The sequence below is a fragment of the Hylaeus anthracinus genome, unplaced genomic scaffold (genome assembly GCF_026225885.1).
Source record: "Hylaeus anthracinus isolate JK02 unplaced genomic scaffold, UHH_iyHylAnth1.0_haploid 12000, whole genome shotgun sequence".
NCBI lineage: Eukaryota > Metazoa > Arthropoda > Insecta > Hymenoptera > Colletidae > Hylaeus > Hylaeus anthracinus.
The window spans coordinates 11,475,151-11,496,268 of NW_026534347.1; the positions used below are offsets into that span (position 1 = coordinate 11,475,151).

General features: G+C 36.2%; 2 protein-coding genes across 4 annotated transcripts in view; one reads left to right on the plus strand and one right to left on the minus strand.

Annotated features, from left to right (window-relative positions):
- LOC128890050 (uncharacterized) overlaps positions 1-9,405 on the plus strand; it is a 48,180-nt gene extending 38,775 nt beyond the window's left edge. For 2 of the 3 annotated variants that reach the window (XM_054148223.1, XM_054148224.1), the window contains exons 6-8: positions 3,352-3,838; positions 4,619-4,874; positions 6,443-9,405. In XM_054148223.1, coding sequence (XP_054004198.1) covers positions 3,352-3,838; positions 4,619-4,874; positions 6,443-6,802 — 1,103 coding nt within the window. In that variant the 3' untranslated portion in view covers positions 6,803-9,405. The remainder of the gene's footprint in view (positions 1-3,351; positions 3,839-4,618; positions 4,875-6,442) is intronic. The other variant, XM_054148225.1, reaches the window with a different exon arrangement.
- A 1,456-nt stretch (positions 9,406-10,861) lies between these two features.
- On the minus strand, positions 10,862-20,517 carry LOC128890064 (uncharacterized). Its single transcript, XM_054148253.1, has 2 exons — positions 20,070-20,517; positions 10,862-11,919 (listed from the first exon to the last, which is right to left on the minus strand). The coding sequence occupies exons 1-2, from the start codon at positions 20,298-20,300 to the stop codon at positions 11,689-11,691; spliced, it is 462 nt and encodes a 153-aa protein (XP_054004228.1). The 5' UTR covers positions 20,301-20,517; the 3' UTR covers positions 10,862-11,688.
- Between the last annotated feature and the right edge of the window lie 601 nt (positions 20,518-21,118).

Here is a 21,118-nt window from a genome sequence, read left to right on the forward strand (position 1 = left end):
CTACGATATTAGGCCATAAAGCTAACCATGCACTGGTGTCCGAATATTTCTGGTAGTCACCGTATATACGCCGCTGTTACATTACATGATTTAATGCAATTCACTCGTAACAAGCAACGCACTTATTATTTTACAATGATTTTTCCGCGGCGCGGCGTTGCCAGCAGGGTGACAGTGGCGTGACGACGTCGATTTCAAGGAGGGAATGTGTATTCTTTCTCATAACGAATTTAGCAAACTACCGTCAAAGGCTAGGTTTGTGTTCGATTAGAACGAATTCAGGATGGTAAACGATCTCGAACACATTCCTGCCGACAAAATCAAGAAAAATAAACAATGAAAATGTCAGCACGTAACATATCTATAGCGCGCTCAAAGAGTCGATTTACTGGGCCTACGAGCAATTGAGCACGATAAACTTGTTAAAGAATAAGTTGTTTTAAATCACCTCCCGAACCACCCCTTTCAAGGTGTTACAACATTTTTGGGACACCCTGTATAATACATAATAAGTTGTTACAAGTAAATATGTTGCGAATTACGTCGTGTTTGGTCTCATTTTAATCAGAAAAAAAAAGAAATATATATACATGTCGAATTGAATAACCTCCTCCTTTTCGAAGTCGGTTAAAAATGACAATAAAAGTTTTACAACAAAAAAGTTAATAATAAAAAAGTTTCACCGTTGCATTAAATTGTCTCACAAAGTAATCCGATCACAGATCATGTTTACTCAAGAGGTATACCTCCCATTGATGGGACTGGTTTCTGTGCATTTAACATAGACAAATTTGTCCAGTTATGGACACAATACTCTAATCCAATTTTCATTTAAACGCATGCATAATCCAAATTATTTTCGGTTACAAAAATGACGTAACAGGATATTCGTATATATACATATATTAGGTTGTCCCAAAAGTTTCTTTCGCTTTATTAATAAGTAATACATGTATAATATTTTATGTTTTATGTTACATTACTGAATTGTGCACGATTCATTTTACTCCATTACTGTTACAACATGAATATCTATGAAATTAGATTGTCTATTTATATAAACACGACCACATAAAATAATTGAGTGCAACTTGCGAAAGAAACTTTCAGGACAACCTAATATATATATATATTATTTCAAAGATCTTATACTAATAAAATCGAGTTGATAAATTGCCTTGTATACGTTTTATCATAATTTTCATGTCAAGCGCGTGCTCTTTCGCTACTTCGATTCATTGCGATACCAGTCATGTATCGAGAACAATTGTACCAACGTTCCACAGGTTCTTCATGCACAGAATTCTAAGATTCGACAAAGTTATATCGTCCCCGAAAACTTTCATCCCCGTGTTTATACGATGTCGTTTTGTTAGGTACTTCGGCGAACGTCTCCAAATGGGCGAGCACGTTCTGAATTTCTGATCGCGCGAGGCATTCCGCGACCCGGTTAACACGCGCTAGGAATTTCGTACGACCATAATCTTCAGCCGATAGAAAGCTCCGGAGTGAGTCGTTTCCTCTGCCCAATGATAGTTTCCAGCTACCTACATAGCGGACAGCTTAAATTATGGGCTACCGTCGAGGTGGGAAATCGATATTCCCGGTTACGTCGCACCTTCGATTGGGACCACTTATCGTACACGAGCCCTTATATGTATACAGGGTGTCCCAAAACTCGGAGAGGAGCCGGAAATGGGGGGTAGCTGAGACGATTCTGAACAACAATTTCCTTTGCAAAAATGTCGGATGGAGCTTCGTTAAGGAGATATTAAGCGAAAACCCCGACCAATCAGAGCGCGCGTAGACCGTTGGAGCGGCCGCGGTAGCGAAGGCTACGCGCTAGGTCGATGCTTCGATGCACGTCGAGTCGCTTGTTCGCGTGCAAGCGCGGCCACCAGCGCGTAGCCTACGCTACCGCGGCCGCTTCAACGGTCTACGCGCGCTCTGATTGGTCGGGGTTTTCGCTTAATATCTCCTTAACGAAGCCCCATCCGACATTTTTGCAAAGGAAATTGTTGTTCAGAATCGTCTCAGCTACCCCCCATTTCCGGCTCCTCCCCGAGTTTTGGGACACCCTGTATACATAGATCAGGATGCCCAAATAGCATCCTGATCGTCACCGTAACTTTTCCAATTGTACCTCCGCGAAACGCTCCCTAAGAAAACATTTTTAACCGACTTCGAAAAGGAGGAGGTTACTTTAACTTCCCGATTTATCGGAAAGTTAATGTATTTGCCCCTAAAATGAAAAATCGATTTTTTAGCTGATCTCCATGTTTCAAGGTCATTGGAGTAATTTTAGCCTATTTTTTTTTTCTTTTTTTAACGCGTGTTATTCATGAACTAAACGCCCAAACTTCGAAGAAATATATCTAGTGTTATGTATATTTTGTTCGGTGAACAGACGATAGAGATATTCGATACGATCGATGCGTTTAACCCTTTGCGGTCGTATTAAATTTAGACATGGGTGTCGTACTGGTTGGAATTAAATTTCGAAAAACGAGAAATGATACATAATATGCAAGATTGTGGAGGACAAACAAGATTTGTTATTTCTTTTGTGAACTTTAGATATATATGTTGAACCATCGTATGGTATCTTTCGGCAACCTTCTTTTTGCCATTTTGGAGTATTATTTTTTAAATATCATAAGGATGTATAGGAAATACCATTTGGGACAAATCTATATGAAATTTTAATTAATCGAACATCTTTGTAATTACGATGTTTAAACGAACAAATTTGTAGTTATAAGCTTGTTTTTTAATGTTAAGTTTCTAATTTAACACGAACGTTTTTGTTTTTATTTCATTTTAGAATGAAATTCTTAATATTTTTAATCATTAGTATGAAACTTTTGTCATTGAAAATGCCTTGAATTCAACTTCAAATAATTAAAATACAAAGAAAGTGTAAGATGATATGTGGATGAATACAATATAAAGTATTCTAACAGTAAGCGCATAATAGCAGTAATTAGAGGTCATACATTTTGTTCCTCCGACAGAAAGTTAAACCAACTTTGATAGTTTTTAATGTACGAAATTTTAAATTTTGCGCCGATTCTGAAAAAGTTGAATTGTATTTCATATATTTCATAATTTAACCAAATTCGATTGACTTCGAAAAGCTGATGAGTAATAATACAGTTTAGATAGAAATTATTTCATACTTTTCACTGCAATTTCTCATACTTTTAAGTAATTATATCTAGAGCTGAAGAGTATTCATATAAATTATCTAGAAACTATTTCATATTTTTTAATACAGTTTAAATATTTTCTGATGTCGGTTATATTTTTTCTTCCAAAAATTATTTTATGTTAAAAATGATCATGTTACAGGAAAGACTGGCACCATCACAATGGGAATACAACATTATCCTAGAACGCAGTCCGTCAACGAGGACGGTAATTACGCTTCCCTTCCCGCGGAGTTGTCCTCCTTTACCAGTTCTACCTTCGAGCCACGTCAAGAACCGAACCCCATCGATACGTCAAAGAAGATGACGTTAGAGCAACAGATCAAGCGTCCAAGACCGAACGAGAGCTTCCAGGAGCTGCCCATCTGTCGCAGGAAGATCGGTAGCACCGATGTCTTCGGACAGAACATGGAGAACCTGGTACAATTGGACGATCCCTGCAGCAAACGAAAATTCACGAAAAGTTTGGATGAAATACGAGAGGAACCACTCGGAAGACACGCAAGGAGCGTGATGGGTTTGGAGAAATTGATCGCAGGATTGGACGGCAATCTCCAGGAACAACAACAACGTTACCCTAGAGTCGCTCTGCGAAGAAATCAGAGCTTCGATTATGCTAGATGCCAATCGTGAGTTTTGTCCATCGAACCCTTAACCGTATTTCTTTCTCTTTAATTTTATACAGTGGGTGTAGTAAGTATTCGTACACTGGTCAATTAAAAAAAAAACTACGTTCAATTGTAATTTATTAATTTTTTTTTATAAACAATGACATTCTACATATTCTTGAAAATCTCTACAATAGATGCAGTATAAAAAAAATTAGTTATTTATATAAGTTGCAAAATTAACAAGAAAAAACAATAAATCGATAGAAATATAGAAACAATAAGTATTCGAAGAAATGTTAAATTTTCAAAACTTCATTAAAACAAAACATGAAATTTACATTAATTTATATATAATTAATACTTCGTGGGATTTCATTTTGATTTTATAATTGCTGTAACTCTTATATTGTATTCTAACAACTATGAATATTTATTGTTTCCATATTTCTGCCAATTTTTCGTATTTTCTTGTTAATTTCCCAAATTATATAAACTAATAACTGTTGTTTAGACTATATCTATTCTAGAGATTTCCGAGAATATGTAGAATATCATTGATTATAAAAAGAGAAATTAATAAACTACAATTTCACAAAAGTTTTTTAGGAAATTGATCCGAGTACAAATACATTCTACACCCACTGTATAACTTGAGACGCCGAGTCTTCGGAGTAACCAACTCTGCATTCGTAACTCTAGATTCATACGAAGTTCTGTTTCGACTGGTGACGTAAAATTGTAAGCGAAGAGGCGTAAAGATTTGTTTATCCTCTTTAACAAAATGGGCTACGTTCTCAGATACCATCGACCGATCCTCGACTCGAGGACGTACGACTTGAAGAAGCAGGGTCAGAGGAAAGAGCAACAGAACGTCCAGAGGCAAGAGGTCCAGGGAGGAGGAGACGGATACGAAACCTCCGACGATGAAAGCTGCGACATGGAAAACGGAGACTTCGACACCATGAGCTCCTGCAGAAGTAGAAGCAGAAGCTGTTGCTCCGTCACCACCGTGGCTAACGACGATTTCGAATATTTTCAACGTAAGGGAACCAAGGTAACATTTCTGATGCTCTTCTCTGTGTCGAAAAATTTACCTCTGATCATATTCAGAGATGGGAGTATTCATATTTATAAATATGAATATGAATAAATTCACATCACGCGAATTTGTGAATATGAATATGAATAAATTCACGAATAAAAATGTGAATAACGCGTTATTATTCGTGAATAACTCATTATTCACATTTTTATTCATAAATAGCGCGTTGTTCACATTTTTTTTGTAATTAACTCTTTATTAAATAACATTATCACTTACTTACATTGTTTACCATCCCACACAGAAACGTTTTCACTCCAACCAAATGGGTAATTACAAAAATTATGTAATTTATGGAAATAAAACAATCATTGTTGTTACTATTATAAAAAAACTTTATGTATAAGCACCTTGGATAATGAATTAATGACATACTTTCATTAGCACCTTTTGGTTGTAAGAATACCGAATAAAAATAATGATACAGGGAGAAAAAAATTAATTTCGCAGACTTGGACGAAAGTAAGTACAAAAATTAAGTAAGTTTATCCTTCAGCAACACAAAACGAATTGTAAACCTCTCTTAAGCTGGCAGAATCAAATCAGCAGAATCATATCCGACTTGGTGGAACATTTAGTAATTATTTTGTACTAATTTGTACCACAAACAATAATTTGGTCCTGCCAGCTTAAGAGAGTGTGTCATTAATTTATTATCCAAGGTGCTTATACATATTCCAAAGTTTCGTATACGTGTTTATTAACACAACTATAATGTTTTTTTTTATAATAGTAACAACAATGATTCTTTTATTTGTATAAATTACATAATTTTTGTAATTACCCAATTGGTTGGAGTGAAAATGATTCTGTGTGGGATAGTAAACAATGTAAGTAAGTGATTAACGTTATTTAATGAATAACGCGTTATTCACATTTTTATTCATAAATTTATTCATATTCATATTCATGTTCACACATCCGCGTGATGTGAGTTTATTCATATTCATATTTATGAAAACGAACACCCCCATCTCTGATCATATTTCTTCCTAAAATCTCTAAACTCGTGAAGCTTCTACTAGCCGACCATTTTTTCAAAAAAGAATTAAGTCTCTGATGGAATTACAATCGAATAGCTGTAGATTACCGAATATCGTTCAAGGTTACCGAATATTCCATTTATCTTTCGATTAGTCTTCCACTTGTCGAGTCTTCTGCCACCTTTATTATTAATTCTTTTTATTTCCCCCCGTGACCTTGTTGAATAAAATTCTACGGACAATGTACATGAATTCGTTCGAAACTAAATCGATAAGACGGTAACGTCGAAAGATGTTCGATTCTTCTATTCAACGATGTCACAGCGTCACCGCCACACCTTGCCATCTTTCACACGTTTCGCCGAGGTGCAAACTTTCCAGTCGCTCACCTTGCAAATCGTGGCAATCCTCCGTTAGTTGCGTGTTTATCCAGAAAGGCGCAAAGATCGTAGGAATTACTCGGTCGGAGCATTTTATTGGCCTTTCATCGGGCGAGCACTTGCACAACGAGTATCGTGAGAACGTCCTGTTTTGCAGGTGGAGCTGTTGCCCTCGAAGAGAGCCGGCGAGGTAAAGGTCAACATGCGATCTTTCACGCCGAGGATCATCGAGAACGGGACGATCGACCACGATGAGAGGAGGAACAAGATGTCGGACACGAAACCGAGCATACAATCCTATCACCTCAAGCAGAAGAGGATAGGTCCTGGTTACTCGATGAACGATCTGGACAAGCTGACCGTTGACAGGCATCTGCCGAATCTCTCGATCGAGAGCCTGAAGAGCATCCTGACCAATTCGGGCGTCAGCTACATGGACAACGGGGACATCTGCAGGCACGACATCGGCGGCTCCGCGCCCGACTTCAAGAAGATCTTTGTCACAGAGTTCATTTGAGCCCGCGTGCAAAGATACTTTTGGAAATTCACGCGTATCCAAAAACACTTTTCGAGACGAGAACTTTCATTAGTTCCGAGTCTGTACAGACGCGCGTCGATCAATTTCTTGGTTGTACATTCAAGCTAATTGGATTCGGAAGGCTGTACATACAAAGCGTTTATGTAAAGTAAGAGAGCATCTTATGGTAGAAGTTGATTAAAAATGAGGACTCACCTTGTAAAAACATTGGTCGGCCGAAGGGAAAAGCGGCCGGATTATTGTAACTACTCGTTGGAAGGAATTATTTAACAAGATTTGTAGAAGTTGTATGCAACAACGTCGAAAAGACTGTAAAAGTGTTCTTGTAAATTAAAGAAGCTTCTTCTATTAGAAAAGTTAGGATTAACCCTGTCGGAAAGGAGGTGAGCCGAATAAACAAGCAGCAGTCTGTACAAATTGTTCTTGTAAATTAACAAACGTTTCTTCTCTTAAACAAGAAACAAATGAACGAACCGTTGGATCTATCTTTGCACGGAATAGTCTGTCGAATTTAGTAGAATGATTATATTATAGAAGGTCGTTGTTACAAGTGCTCTTGCAGACTTAGGAAGCCTTTTCTATAAAAAAAAGTTAAGCATATATACTAAAGAAATATTTATCAGTCGAAAGAAAGGAATCATCTTTTATATCAACGATTAGGCAGTGGAGCTCAACGAGACTTATAGATTAGAATGTTTATATTATACAAGGACGTTGTTACAAGTGCTCTTGCAGACTTAGAATGCCTTTTCGATCAAAAAAGTTTGGCATATATCCTAAAAAAATATCTATCAGTTGAAAGAAAGGAATCATCATTTATATCTATGGTCAGACAATGGAGCTCAACGAGACTTATTTTGCGTGTACCAACGATGGAGAGACTGTACAAGGTGTTCTTGCAAATTAAAGAAGCTTCATCTATTAGAAAAGTAAAGCTTGACTCTGTGAGAATATCGATCGGTTAAGAGAAGAATCAAACAAACTACGTAGCGGATAGACGGTTAAGCAAACTACTTTCACATGATTAGCTGACTTTTGGTATACTATAATAGCCACGGAGAGACTGTACAAAGTGTTCTTATAAATTAAGAAAGCTTCTTTTGGGAAGGCAGGGATAGATCCTTCAGAGAAATTGCACGCTAATCCCCTGCAGTTCCTCTATGGCAGCGATCTAGAAAATTATATAACTGCCACGCGGAAGTCGAATTGGAAAGTTCGCGACATCAACTGGTCGAGTCGAAGAAACCATTAATTAATTTAGTTGTCAGTTTCTTTCCTATTTCTGGCGCTCGCCCGATGGGAATCGTTTCTTCGAGGCTCGCGTTAATTCGATGAAAACGATAATTACGCTGCGGATGTTTGTGCAAGAAATGAGCAGAAAATAGTATCTCGCATTAGTCTTTACAAATTAACAATGTTTATCCGTAAGTGTTCATTCGTATCTAAATAAAGAACATCGCGATAGCGGAGATGTTCAGCGAGTTTATTTTGTACGAACTATAGACGGAATCTGTGTTAACCGAAAATTTGTATTCTGTTTACAATTGCGAAGTCGTCAAATCTATATATAACGTAAATTCATGTAATAATTTTCTGTAAAAAAATATGCATGCACGATCCGTAGAATGCAGGAAACACAGCGAAATTATGCGTTGTAATTCGTCGCACGTCAAGTTACGCATCGGATGAACGAATCGAAGCGACTTTATTTGTACCACCGATTCCATGATTAAATACAACGATGCGTTGCGATGTGACATCCGCCAATAAATCACAGCATCCCGGCGCCAATGTACCAAGGATCGAAACTGCACCGATTGACAATGCGTTACGGTAGACCCGACCGTGTTTCTGATTTCTCCACGAATTCCTTTTCTCGAAATACGAGAATTCAAAGTAAATTTCTCCAAGATTCTTAGACGGTGGAAATTAGTTTTGAATTGTTTATCACACACCGAACAAATTCGTTATTTGAAAGATATTGTAATTTCTCGGAAAAGGAGAAATTAACATTATAAACAGAAAAATTCAAAAACATCGATAAAGAATACACGATTAATACACGCGTAGCTTTTCGTACAAGTTGATGAAGTATAAATTGATAGAATTATTTACGGTATTTCTTATTTGAAAGCAAAAGGAGCCTACAATATGCGTGAAGGTATTATAACGCTGTATGGTAGCGATATACAGTTTGCGTCCACTATATTTAAACATCGTGAGAAACGTTTTTTTTTTCAAAGTATGATTTAGAAAAGAGCGCCTAAATCGACAGATCTATCAGGGAATTGCTAACTATAGCGCTATCCCTGTTTACAGGTGAATAATAATTTTTTTCTCGAGAAAGAAAATTCAAGGAGAGACTCTAAACGCAACCAAGTCTAAACAGGCATGCGAATACCTGTAAAATATTTGTAAAGTATGTCCTCGTTTTCGTGATCCCCTTTTTACTCGTCTTGTTATGTAAACAAGTCTTCGGAAAAACTCACGTCCACCAGATTATCGTATGGAGATCGTTTTGTACATACCTTGTATATTTTTATGGTAATATTTAATTGAACAAATACATGTATACGTGGCAACGCGTGAAACTCAATTAATCCTTCATGACTATAAAATAAGGTTGACCGTCGTTTATAATCGAGTTATATATAAAATCGATAATAGCAATGTGTCATTTGATTCCTGAAGAAGATGGCTACAATGCTGCCGAAACTAAGGAGTATCTTATTCAAAGGATAGGTTAGTATCAACCACGAAGAACCAAGAAGGCCTCAATCTTTCAAATCAAATAATCATTATTATTCAATCAAATATCTTATTCGTTTTATTTTAACGCCTTCGATTGTAAGTTTTCGACCATCCATAAGATTAATACCATCGTTTAATATCCAAAGGAATCATAAAAATAAATCCTCCTGCGTTCTCTGAAAAAATTTATTTCTATTGTTTTCATCTTAAAATATAAATGTCTATGTTACTTGTCATATTCGCAACAAATTCTTGTAACAAATATAATCCGAGCAAGCATAAATTCATTTTAACTGAACGTTTCGACCGATATTTTCAGCTCTCTTTGGTACAATAACGTGTTAATTTATTCCTAAAGAATAGAAGTAATTAAATGTGTAGAGAAATGACTTGCAGTCGACGTTAATCGGTTAAAATGCGACGCGACAATAAAATAAGCATAAGAATTTAATCGTAGATTCATAAAATATTTACGATGCACATTTTGTTTACAAATTAACGTAACTCTAAAGTATCAAAGAGGAGCGAAATTAATTTATTCGAAAACTACCTTTGCTCGATCCTTATATTAATTGTTTCTTCTTGAAATAAAAAATAATCGTCGCCTAATACTAAGTAACGAATCTTTCTCGTTACAGAATTTCGATCGGCCTTGGTCGGAAGCAATTATTTTCAGTTAATTAGAATCACGTACCAGGGCGATCGTAAAATTTCCTCGAGAACTCAACGGACTATAACTATTACGCATTACGTGTACAGAGTATCGGTATTCCTTGTTTTCCTCCGGCAGACACGAGATTCACGCATCAATCGACACGGGCTCGATGCAGAAGAGATAACGCGCACGCCCTCCGATAGTCCCTAATCGTAGTTTAATCATCTAATTAAATTGTACACCGTGTTTTATTACACTGGCGTTGACTAGCAATACACGGTTTGGCATCGTTAATCGTATCTTTAATTACAGTAGCTCGTCAGTGGCGTAGAAATGAATTAAAAATAAAAACAATTACGAGGTTGTTCGTTACGCAACAGTACCTACGAGCGATGGAATGCTCTCAATTCGACAAAAACGCGGTGGATCGCTGATACAATGTACAATGAGAACAGTTACTCGCTAAAATTCGAATTTATTTGTAGATCGATTCGATTGTATCGGTAATTCTTAATCTAAATTTAAAAGAAGCTTCTTAGTATTTTTGGACGTATGGCACAATTTGAAGAGGAAAAGATAATGGCACGAATCTTTGTTCAGAACTGAAAAGATATCGCACCGAAATATACTTAGTAGGTTACTATAACATAACATAATTTCAGCCAAATAGAAAATGGTCGGGTCCAGAAGTGATCGAAATGGCTTTCAATGTTGCAATGGCCCATATATAAATGTATTTCGTACCTATACATGTATATTTATGTATGCTATATATTATGTATATTATTATATGTATATTTCTTTTCAAGATGACTATTGTGTATATAAATTAGATTTTCAATTTTTGTTCTCCAGGTCTCGATTTATCCGAGCTGTTTCGGTCCCACTGTAATTATCCACGCCATATTTCCTTTGCCAATGAGTGAAATGAATTCACCGAGCAAAGACCCGCACAAGAAGCTGATCAAAATTCTTTTCCATAAAAAACTTCGCTTTCCGTGTATTTTTTACTTTGTTCGGTTCGCTGTATTCTATCTACGGATTGCATTTAGCATCTTATAATAATTCGTTCGGTATTTTTTTCCGAGTATATAATAAATTTCATACTTCCTTATCACTCGTAAACGCGATCATTTTTAACCTTCGATATTTCTCTCGCCATCCGTCGATGGTTCCAGCGGCGATCGAAAGTTAATCTTATAATAATAATTAATACCGTGTTGGTAATTAAACGGTGAACCGAGACTTAACATATTACTACCGTCTTCGGGTAAAAAATTTGTCGGGCGGCAGTAAAAGAGTTAAGCTTAAGCTAATATTGAATACTTGGTAATTCATTAATTATGTTGGTAATGAAATAGTAAGCGTTCTTACGCCATCGTCATTGCAAAAATAGGACTCTCTGTTGTTCGCTTTGGTAAAGAATTGCAAAGTTGCCGATCGGGTTCGATCGGTGAGATCAGTGACTCGCGTAGACAAGGTCGCTGCCACGAAAGATTGCTTCGATCATCGACTTCCGGTTGAACTTTCCGCCCCTGGTCTCGACGATCGCCACTAGTTGCTGATATCGCTTCCAAGCGGTCACCGAGGCCGCTTCCCCTTCCGGTGCGTTCTTAATCTTCTGATACACGTCCGTGCTCCTGACCGCAGCTTCCGAAGTCTGGCAGACGCTTTCCGTATCTGGTATCATCTGTAATTGGACGCAATACCACGCTTACAGTCCAGTCGAAAACAGACAAATTCCAAAACGATCTTATATTACTTTACTTCTTACGATTACTTTTTTTTAATTCGTATATATATATATAGAAGGAAGTATACTCCCTTGGTATTGTTTGTGTTCTCTCATTAACCTGAATATCGATAATGTAACTTGCATGTATTCAGAAGAGTATTATAACAACAGAGTTTAGTTGAATGATTGTGCACATTAGATCAACTAACAATAAGTATTAATAGTTTATTTAACTCTGAAAGAGGGAACGGTAAATAATTGGCCTTGAACGTCGTTTCTTTGTTTTACAGGTAAGAAGTGTAAATAATGTAAATAGTAAATTTTGTACGATAAATCAATGTAATCTTTTTTTTTCTTTTTTTATTGTGTTTTTATAATTACATCCACCTCACAGGGTTATTAGCAACTACATGAATTTCTGGTACGTCTAATGTAATTTTTGTTTTACAGAGAAACCTGTGTGTTTTTATTTACTATAAATTCCTCAAGAATTATAATAATATTAAATCATTATATTTGTCCCACATATAAATGGATTCTGTCAAATTACTATTTTAAAATTCCACAGTGCAGGTTCATCGGAATTGCGACTAATTCTTCTCGACGTTAAACTGTAATTTGTTTTAATAATTCACATACGTATATTCAAATTCAACACCTTTAACTTTTTGAAGTTAGGTGGGTTAAAAACTATCTCACCTTTAGCTAAGCTTTACTATTTTATTTAAATTTTTTTATTCGTGTGGCAATACTATGAACTAACGCCAAAAGAACAATAAGTGGAATTAGAAATGTGTACGAGTCAAAACGCGTTAGCATGTTGTTGATACTGTTATTCCGTGCAACTTGAATTTTCTTTTTCTTTTATAATCATGTGCCTCAAAGAGTTAACCCATTCCCTGCCAGGCAAATATAAAGCGTCCTGCCTTGGGTACCAAGATTTAATACAGATGTGTAATCTAGGTTACTATTTTGATAATAAAAAGTGATATTAAATTTGTTGTTTTATAAAGAAAATTTACAATCTGCTTCTGTAATAATTCGTGACTCAAACGGCTATAAACTTACCCGTTGAGTAATTTGAGTTACGAAACGTCTCGTAGTTGCCAGTGAATGGGTTAATATCATTTCGTTCGTAAAAGTGATCTCTAGTATACAGTCAATGTAGGAAGTATTCGTACAGCAACCAATTTAAAATAAAATTAATAAGAAAAAAATAAGAGGCTAACGTTGAAAATAATAAACTTTAATTTACGCAAATTCTACTCTAAAAATATGTAGGAATGTTGGTTAATTATTTCTTCCCCCAAAAATTTATTAATAAAATAAGTATATGAAGCTCTATTTTGAATCGGTTCCTATACGAATACTTATTACAGTGACTGTATAAAGTAGTTGCAAAATTCTTAAAGCGTATAATTTGAGGGCGAAGCTTGTTTCGCATGATTGATAGGATAATCCCTTCCAGGAAAATCACTGTGGTGAATTAAATTGAACATTCCGTGAACGAATGCATCATAGAAAAATATTTCTGGTACTCCACGATGAAAGTACTTACGTACGAATACTTATTACAGTGACTGTATAAAGTAGTTGCAAAATTCTTAAAGCGTATAATTTGAGGGTGAAGCTTGTTTCGCATGATTGATAGGATAATCCCTTCCAGGAAAATTACTGTGGTAAATTAAATTGAACATTCCGTGAACGAATGCATCATAGAAAAATACCTCTGGTACTCCACGATAAAGTACTTACACAGTATCGTAAAATTCTCGAGGCGAACGATTCGATTTCGAAAGTCGACCGCTCTTCGCGAGAATACGGTTAATTCCGAAACAAATCTTAATCAGCCTTTCGAATTTTGTTCATTTAGTGGACTAATTGGTGGAAATTCCCCGGCCAGGTGTAATTAGTTGGACACGATACGATGGAGGAGCCCGTGGTTTAATCACGGCCCCCGATCTCGAACCGTTTCCTCGGGTTGACCGATGTTTGTAGGACGCCGTCTATACACATGTAACACAAGCCTAAAGCCAGTCCCCGAAATCAATACTCGGCATTACACTGTTACTAAGGATTCCCATTTCCCATCCCTCGTTCGCCAGATTCAACCCCTGTGTCAGCCGCGGCATCGGAGTTGAGGTTCAATGGCTACAATACGTAACTTCGCCACCTTATACTTTAAAGGGTTAGTCGCATCCATGAAAATGAAAACGGACACTTTCATGTGTGTGTGTGTGTGTTTTTTAGGTATTAAATAATAATTGTTATGAATGAAATGTAAATATATTACAAAGTATGTCTTAAAGAATTATAAAAGAATTTTTGTTTTAAAGAAAGATTGATTCATTTCGTTATAACAGGTGATGGTGTGAGTGGCCATTTTGTTTGCGGTGAGTAAGATTTCTCCAAACTGGTATACCTGAAAACAAAAATAAAGGTAGATTTGGAGAATATATTGGACTAACGAACGTCCCTGATCGAAGGATTTTGGAAAAAATTAATTTGAACCAAGATGACGTACATTTGAAGTTGAAGTTCAATTTTCCTTATAAAATTAAGTGATTAAATAGAGAATAAAAAGAAAAGTATATGAGAAAATAAAAAATCCTTCGATCAGGGACCCGTTAGTCTAATATATTTTCTAAATCTACCTTTATTTTTGTTTTCAGGTACACCAGTTTAAAGAAATCTTGCTCACCGGAAATCAAGTGGCCCACCCACGCCATCGCCTGTTATAACGAAATGAATCAATCTTTCTTTAAAACAAAAATTCTTTTATAGTTCTTTAAGACATACTTTCTAATATATTTACATTCCATTAATAAAAACAATTATACTAATACCTTAAAGAAAACACACAAGAAAGTGTCCGTTTTCATTTACCTAACTGCGACTAACCCCTTAACGAAGTCACCGAAAACATAGCTTTCCATTACATTTGCTAATGACACGTTTTATTTCTGATTCATTTTATTCGGTTGTCTGGAAAGTTCATGGTGATTTTTAGTAGGCTATAGAGGTCTGAATATATCGGAATGGTTGGAAACGGATAACATGAGTACATCCCTTAAAAGGTGGAAAAGTTGTGGAACAAAATGGTACATATACAGGATGTCCCAAAACTCGGGGAGGAGCCGGAAATGGGGGGTAGCTGAGACGATTCTGAACAACAATTTCCTTTGCAAAAATGTCGGTTGGGGCTTCGTTAAGGAGATATTAAGCGAAAACCCCGACCAATCAGAGCGCGCGTAGACCGTTGGAGCGGCCGCTGTAGCGAAGGCTACGCGCTAGGTCGATGCTTCGATGCACGTCGAGTCGTTTGTTCGCGTGCAAGCGCGGCCACCAGCGCGTAGCCTACGCTACCGCGGCCGCTCCAACGGTCTACGCGCGCTCTGATTGGTCGGGGTTTTCGCTTAATATCTCCTTAACGAAGCCCCATCCGACATTTTTGCAAAGGAAATTGTTGTTCAGAATCGTCTCAGCTACCCCCCATTTCCGGCTCCTCCCCGACTTTTGGGACACCCTGTATAATTCAATAAATATACAGGGTGAGGCACCTAAGACGGGTCACCTGAATTACTTAGCTGCTAGTGGTGATAGGAAAAATTGCGTCAGACCAAAATTATTTGGTTACGAGGGGCTGGTCATCCTATGTTCCTAGTTTTTTGATAGGTAGAGGCATCAAGGAGATATGAAGATCATCTCCGTTTTTTTTAAATGGAATTCTACTAAATATTTTCGACTATTTGGTATTTATTACAATCTGTTACAGAAAAAATAACAATATTCAATATATCTGTCTTTGAAAAATTTAACATGAAAATATTTCACCCACCGGTTTATATATTTTTGTATAACTTGATATAATTACTAACGATCTTTTCATTAATCTTTACATTAATCTATTATTACATGAATATCTTAGAATCTATTACTATTGTCTAATGGCTTAAATCTTTGCAGAATATAATATAAGATTAGTATGGATCTTTGTTGTGGTGGCTGAGAGCAGACATACGACCGCAAAGGATTAAAAGGCACGATTTTGATTTTGATTTAACTTTCTAGAGAATGATGATACCATTAACAGACGCAAGACATTTTTTTAGTAGCGATGATTCAGTTTAAAGAAGTGACAAGAATCATCAAAGTATTATTATTTAATATTCATTTTATAAAAAATATGTAGTATGTAACAGCATTCGTAAATTAATAATTTCTCGTTGTAAAATTTAAATGTAGGATTTGAATGTGAATTCAGGCCCCGCAAAATTTTTGAACCCGGCCTCGCAAAAGGTTACATCGGTCCTGTCGCCACGTGAACATTTTCTTCCAAGATTGTAAGTTCTACCGGACGGAAGAACCGTAATTACTTGGAACAAAGGTGAATGGAACGAAAGAACGACAGTTTGTTTGGTAGAATTGTATTTTATGAAAGGAGTTTCGTAGATGAGTTATACGTCCCATGGAACCGTCTGTTTCACGCTGAAAAATATTGGTCGAGTTTCTTTTTGCTCTACGAGGGAACGATAATTCTGACGAGGCCGTAATACGGAAAGTGCTAGTATATGCTTTTATGGCTGGAAAGAAGTTCGGTTACCGTCTTCTATTTATGTTGGAGAAGTTTCAACACGGACTGGAAGTTTCAAAGACTTCGAACTTTGACGGCGCTTTAACTTTTTCCGTTTTCGTTCCGAGCTGCGATAAACATTTATCTTGTTCGAAAATTCACAGACACGAACGCGTTAGATTGGCCGGCACGAAAACTTGTATACGAGAAGTTCGCTAGCGATTGTTCGGAATACCGTGGAAAATGGGAATGGAACATCGATTTCATTGCCTTCTCCAACGTCTACAAGTTTATTATGCTACGAACAACTTTTCATCGAGTCTTTTACGAATATCGAGGATACGATACATCTATAACGCATATCGAGATGCGATAGGAACGTTGTTTAAAGATTTGTCCAATTATACCGCGAGTACGTAGAATTTTATTTCAAGCACGAATTATACAAACTATTTATTCGTTATTACTGGACTGCGGATCTTTATGCATTTATAGGAAATTTGAATGTGCAAGAAACTACAAAATGCGAGCAATATGCAAGAATATACAAAATATTGAAAGTAAACTTCATGATACAATATTTGCAGAATAAAATAAATTCCTATTTAGGTTCAATTTTTGTAGGAACGTCCGCGAAGATTTTATTTTGCATAAAGATCCGCAGTCTAGTTATTACGATACTTCTAAAACAATTTCAACGCTATTGTATGCAATATCGCTTATGTAATAGTAACTAACAAGTTCAATCCATAATGTGCTAACGAATTAAACGCTATTAAACGTCGAGGCCAAAAAAGTAAGTCCGAAACTGTTAACGTATAATAATGAATCTTTAAAAAACAAATAATTATACCAAAACAACAGACGAAGATAAATTTCAAAGTTTACTTTACTCCAATGTTAAATATTTAATGCTAATTATGCAGTTTCAAACGTGTTATGTAGCGTTGAATATTAACATCGAGTAATAATTAAGCAAGTTAAATATTAACACTGAAACATCGAATTGGAATATCGAATGTTAATCGAGTTTTAAAGTTTAATTCGCTAATCATTAATGAATAGTTTCGAACTGTATATCGAAACGGAACAATCTCAGCGAAACATCTCGCGGAATAATTAAATGAAATCTTAAAGTTCGACTCGTGGAATGTTAATCGGAAATTTCGAGAGAAATGTTGAGGCAGGAAGTCTTTCTTAAACGAGATACTGAACCGAAAGAATGGCAATTGAACTGCAAAGTTGTAGCTCATGGAACGAAAGGTACAGAATTCATAACTGAATCATAAAGTGTGGAAATATTATTATACCTGAAACTTCGTTGTAACCTGTACTATACGAAACTTAAATAAAATAGTCGAATCGTTGCAGACCTAATCTAGACCTAACGAAACAACATTGAATTGTGAATTTAAGTTGGTGGAATGTGGGTTAAATGGGTTCGCGAAAATTCATAGGGAAACTATTATTTAGGAACTTGTATTGCGACCGTTTTTACAATAGGGTATAACGAACGGTAGCGTCACGCGACTCTCAGCTTTTGTCTATTGGAACAGAAGACTCCATGTCGCTATGTCGTAACACTTGGCACGATGAACCATAAGTATGTATCTAGATGTATATATTACATATTCACAGTTCGACATTACTCAAACTGGCATGGTAAAATACGTTGTACGTACTAGACTGTTTATACACCTCGAAAGCTTTGTTTTTTTATTCGCGCTATATTCGATCAAAGATGGGCAAAACCCTATGGTTCGAATAAATCTGAAGTTTGCCGATGTGCTTCTCTCGTTTCCTTCTGTGGAAAACGTTCAAAAGAGGAAACAAGACAAATATATCATCAAACTTCAGATTAATTCGAAGCCTAGCGTTTTGCCCATCACTGTATTCGATTATATTAGCCCATTAGCTGCCACGATCCCCATTTGGGAATTTTGTAATTTTATGTACATCACTCGATCCCAGAGATATTGTATTTGGTACGCTTCACAGTTTAGTTTGATTCTATATACAGGGTGTCCCATGTTTTTTTCCGACCAAACTTTGCCAGCGTGTTCAACACTCAAAAGTAAGAAAAAAATGTTATATGAACATACGCTCTTGAATATTTTATTAAAGAGTTATAATTAATAATACAAAATGATAATGAACTGGTATTTCGTCGACACAGCGTACGAACGTATTATGAATTTATTTATTTGTGTTTACGTAAACTCTTATATTTATTTGCTGAAGTAGTTAATATCGACATTTTTTATTAACGTTTTATTAACGAGTTAAAATTCCCAAATGACGTCCGTTATTACGAATAGAATATTGGTATTTAAGAAAAATTGACCTTATCGTATTATTAATTTCTTCTTCATTTTCTCTAATCGTAGCAAATGCGTCTGTAATCCTCTGAACTGACTGTACTTCAGGAAGTAAAGATAGGAGTTCATGTAAACATAAATAGAAACATTTTGTATTATTAGTTATAACTCCTTAATAAAACATTTAAGGTCATATGTTCATATAACGTTTTTTTTCTTACTTTTACGTGTAGAACACGCTGGCAAAGTTTGGCCGAAAAAACTGGGACACCCTGTATATCAGTCAATATTGTGCGTAGTAAAAACTGTATATTCTGTGCTTCATTTCATTTCAACAAGCGAACACGTTTGAAATTCGTCTGGCAGTTGAACGGAACCGGAACGGAAATTTACCAGTTAATGTATCTTTCCAAAGTATTTATCAGTGCATCTTTCCAAAGTAATTAATTTATCAGTGTATGTTTCGAAAGTATTATTGAATTGGCAATAGCATTTGTTCGTGTAGCTTGTGTTTATCGCTTTATATCGTAATATAGATGTAAATATTAGGCATACTTTGGGAAGAGAACTTTATTTTAAACGACTAACAAAGATGAAAATATTGATTCTAATTTCAATAGTCGACTAACAGAGGTGGGCAACATTTTATTCGAATAAATGATATTAATGGATAGCAATTTATTCGAATCGATTATTTAAATTCATATTTGTCCCGTGTGAAATTTTTTATTCTGTTATTCATATTTTAAAGTACAATCTTTCATGTTTGTCCAACCGCAACACCTTCGCAAAAATATCAACTGTTTCAAGATCCATTGAAGAGTTTGTAGAAACAACATGGTTATGTTTATCGTTTTATATCGTAATATAGATGTAAATATTAGGCATACTTCGGGAGGAGAACTTTACTTTAAACGACTAACAAAGATGAAAAGATTGATTCCAATTTCAATAGTCGACTAACAGAGGTGGCCACCATTTTATTCGAATAAATGATATTAATGGATAGCAATTTATTCGGATCGATTATTAACTTCCCGATTTATTTAAATTTGTACTTGTCCCGTGTTAAACTTTATATTCTGTAATTCTTATTTTAAAGTACAATCTTTATACATGTTTGTCCAACCGCAACACCTTCGCAAAAATATCAACTGTTTCAAGATCCATTGAAGAGTTTGTAGAAACAACGTGCAAAGAAAGAATTAACTCACCTCGATCGATGGCGTCCTTTTCTCAGTTTTCTTCGCTCCTCCAGATCGTTCCCCGATCCTGATCCAATTAACCAACGCGTTAAGGCGGTTTCTCACGGTGGTGGTTTGGCTTTGGAACGTATCGGGGAAATCGGAGCTGGAACGATGGAACGCCGCGAAAGCGGATTCGGAGCACAGCACGGTCCAAGAGTAACTGAACTGAAGCGAACAAGGCCAACAAACGGCGACCATCAGCTGGTTTCCTCGATTACTCTGCCCCCCACTGCCGCTAGGCCAGGGACCCACATGTGCCGACCATATGGGGGGAAAAACGTTAGCGGAGACCTCGGTATATAGCTCGGTAGACAACCAGGGAACCCACCACTTTCGTTCTGCACCCTCGTGACCCCCGTGAGTCTCTCTCCCGTCGAGGGTTCGCTTCCGGTCACTGATCGCGTGCCAACAATTTTTAAAGCTTCAACGATTCGCTTCTCTCGCGTGTTACACGTTGCACGACCCCCACTCGCGCTTATCTATCTACAATGATACACGTTGTTTTTTGTGGAACAATGTACTTATTCCAATTGGTCGATTTTTTATAAATACGTCACGGCTTGAACGACTATTCGATTAAATATTATCCCTCCATGGACCCGTACAACTTTCAGGTCACATGCTAATTATCGATATCTTACCAAATAATTAAAATTTTGATCAAGAAATCATAGTGTCTCTAAGACAATCAATACTAATATTGATGACGGGTGGCAATGCCATCATCCCGAGATAACAAAACAAATACCGTGTGAGTTTTCTGCAGTAAAAGTAAACGAAACCTTTTGTTCCAATAATTATTTCACCAAATAATTAAAATTTTTTTTCATCAGATCATAATGTCTCCGAGACAACCAATACCAATATTGATGACGGGTAGCAATGCCATCAACCTGATATAACAAAGCAAATATCGTGCGAGTTGTTTGCAGTAAAAGTAAACGAAACCATTTGTTAAAAATTAATATTACTTGTCGTTCTCTAAAAAAAAAGTGTACATAATAGCCCTGGGTTTG

Excerpts from the sequence above, each read along its gene's own strand:
- LOC128890064 (XM_054148253.1), bottom strand. The coding sequence starts at position 20,300 with ATGGTCGCCGTTTGTTGGCCTTGTTCGCTTCAGTTCAGTTACTCTTGG. Across the intron at positions 11,920-20,069 it reads AAAGGACGCCATCGATCGAG|ATGATACCAGATACGGAAAG; the intron begins GTGAGTTAATTC and ends GTCCAATTACAG.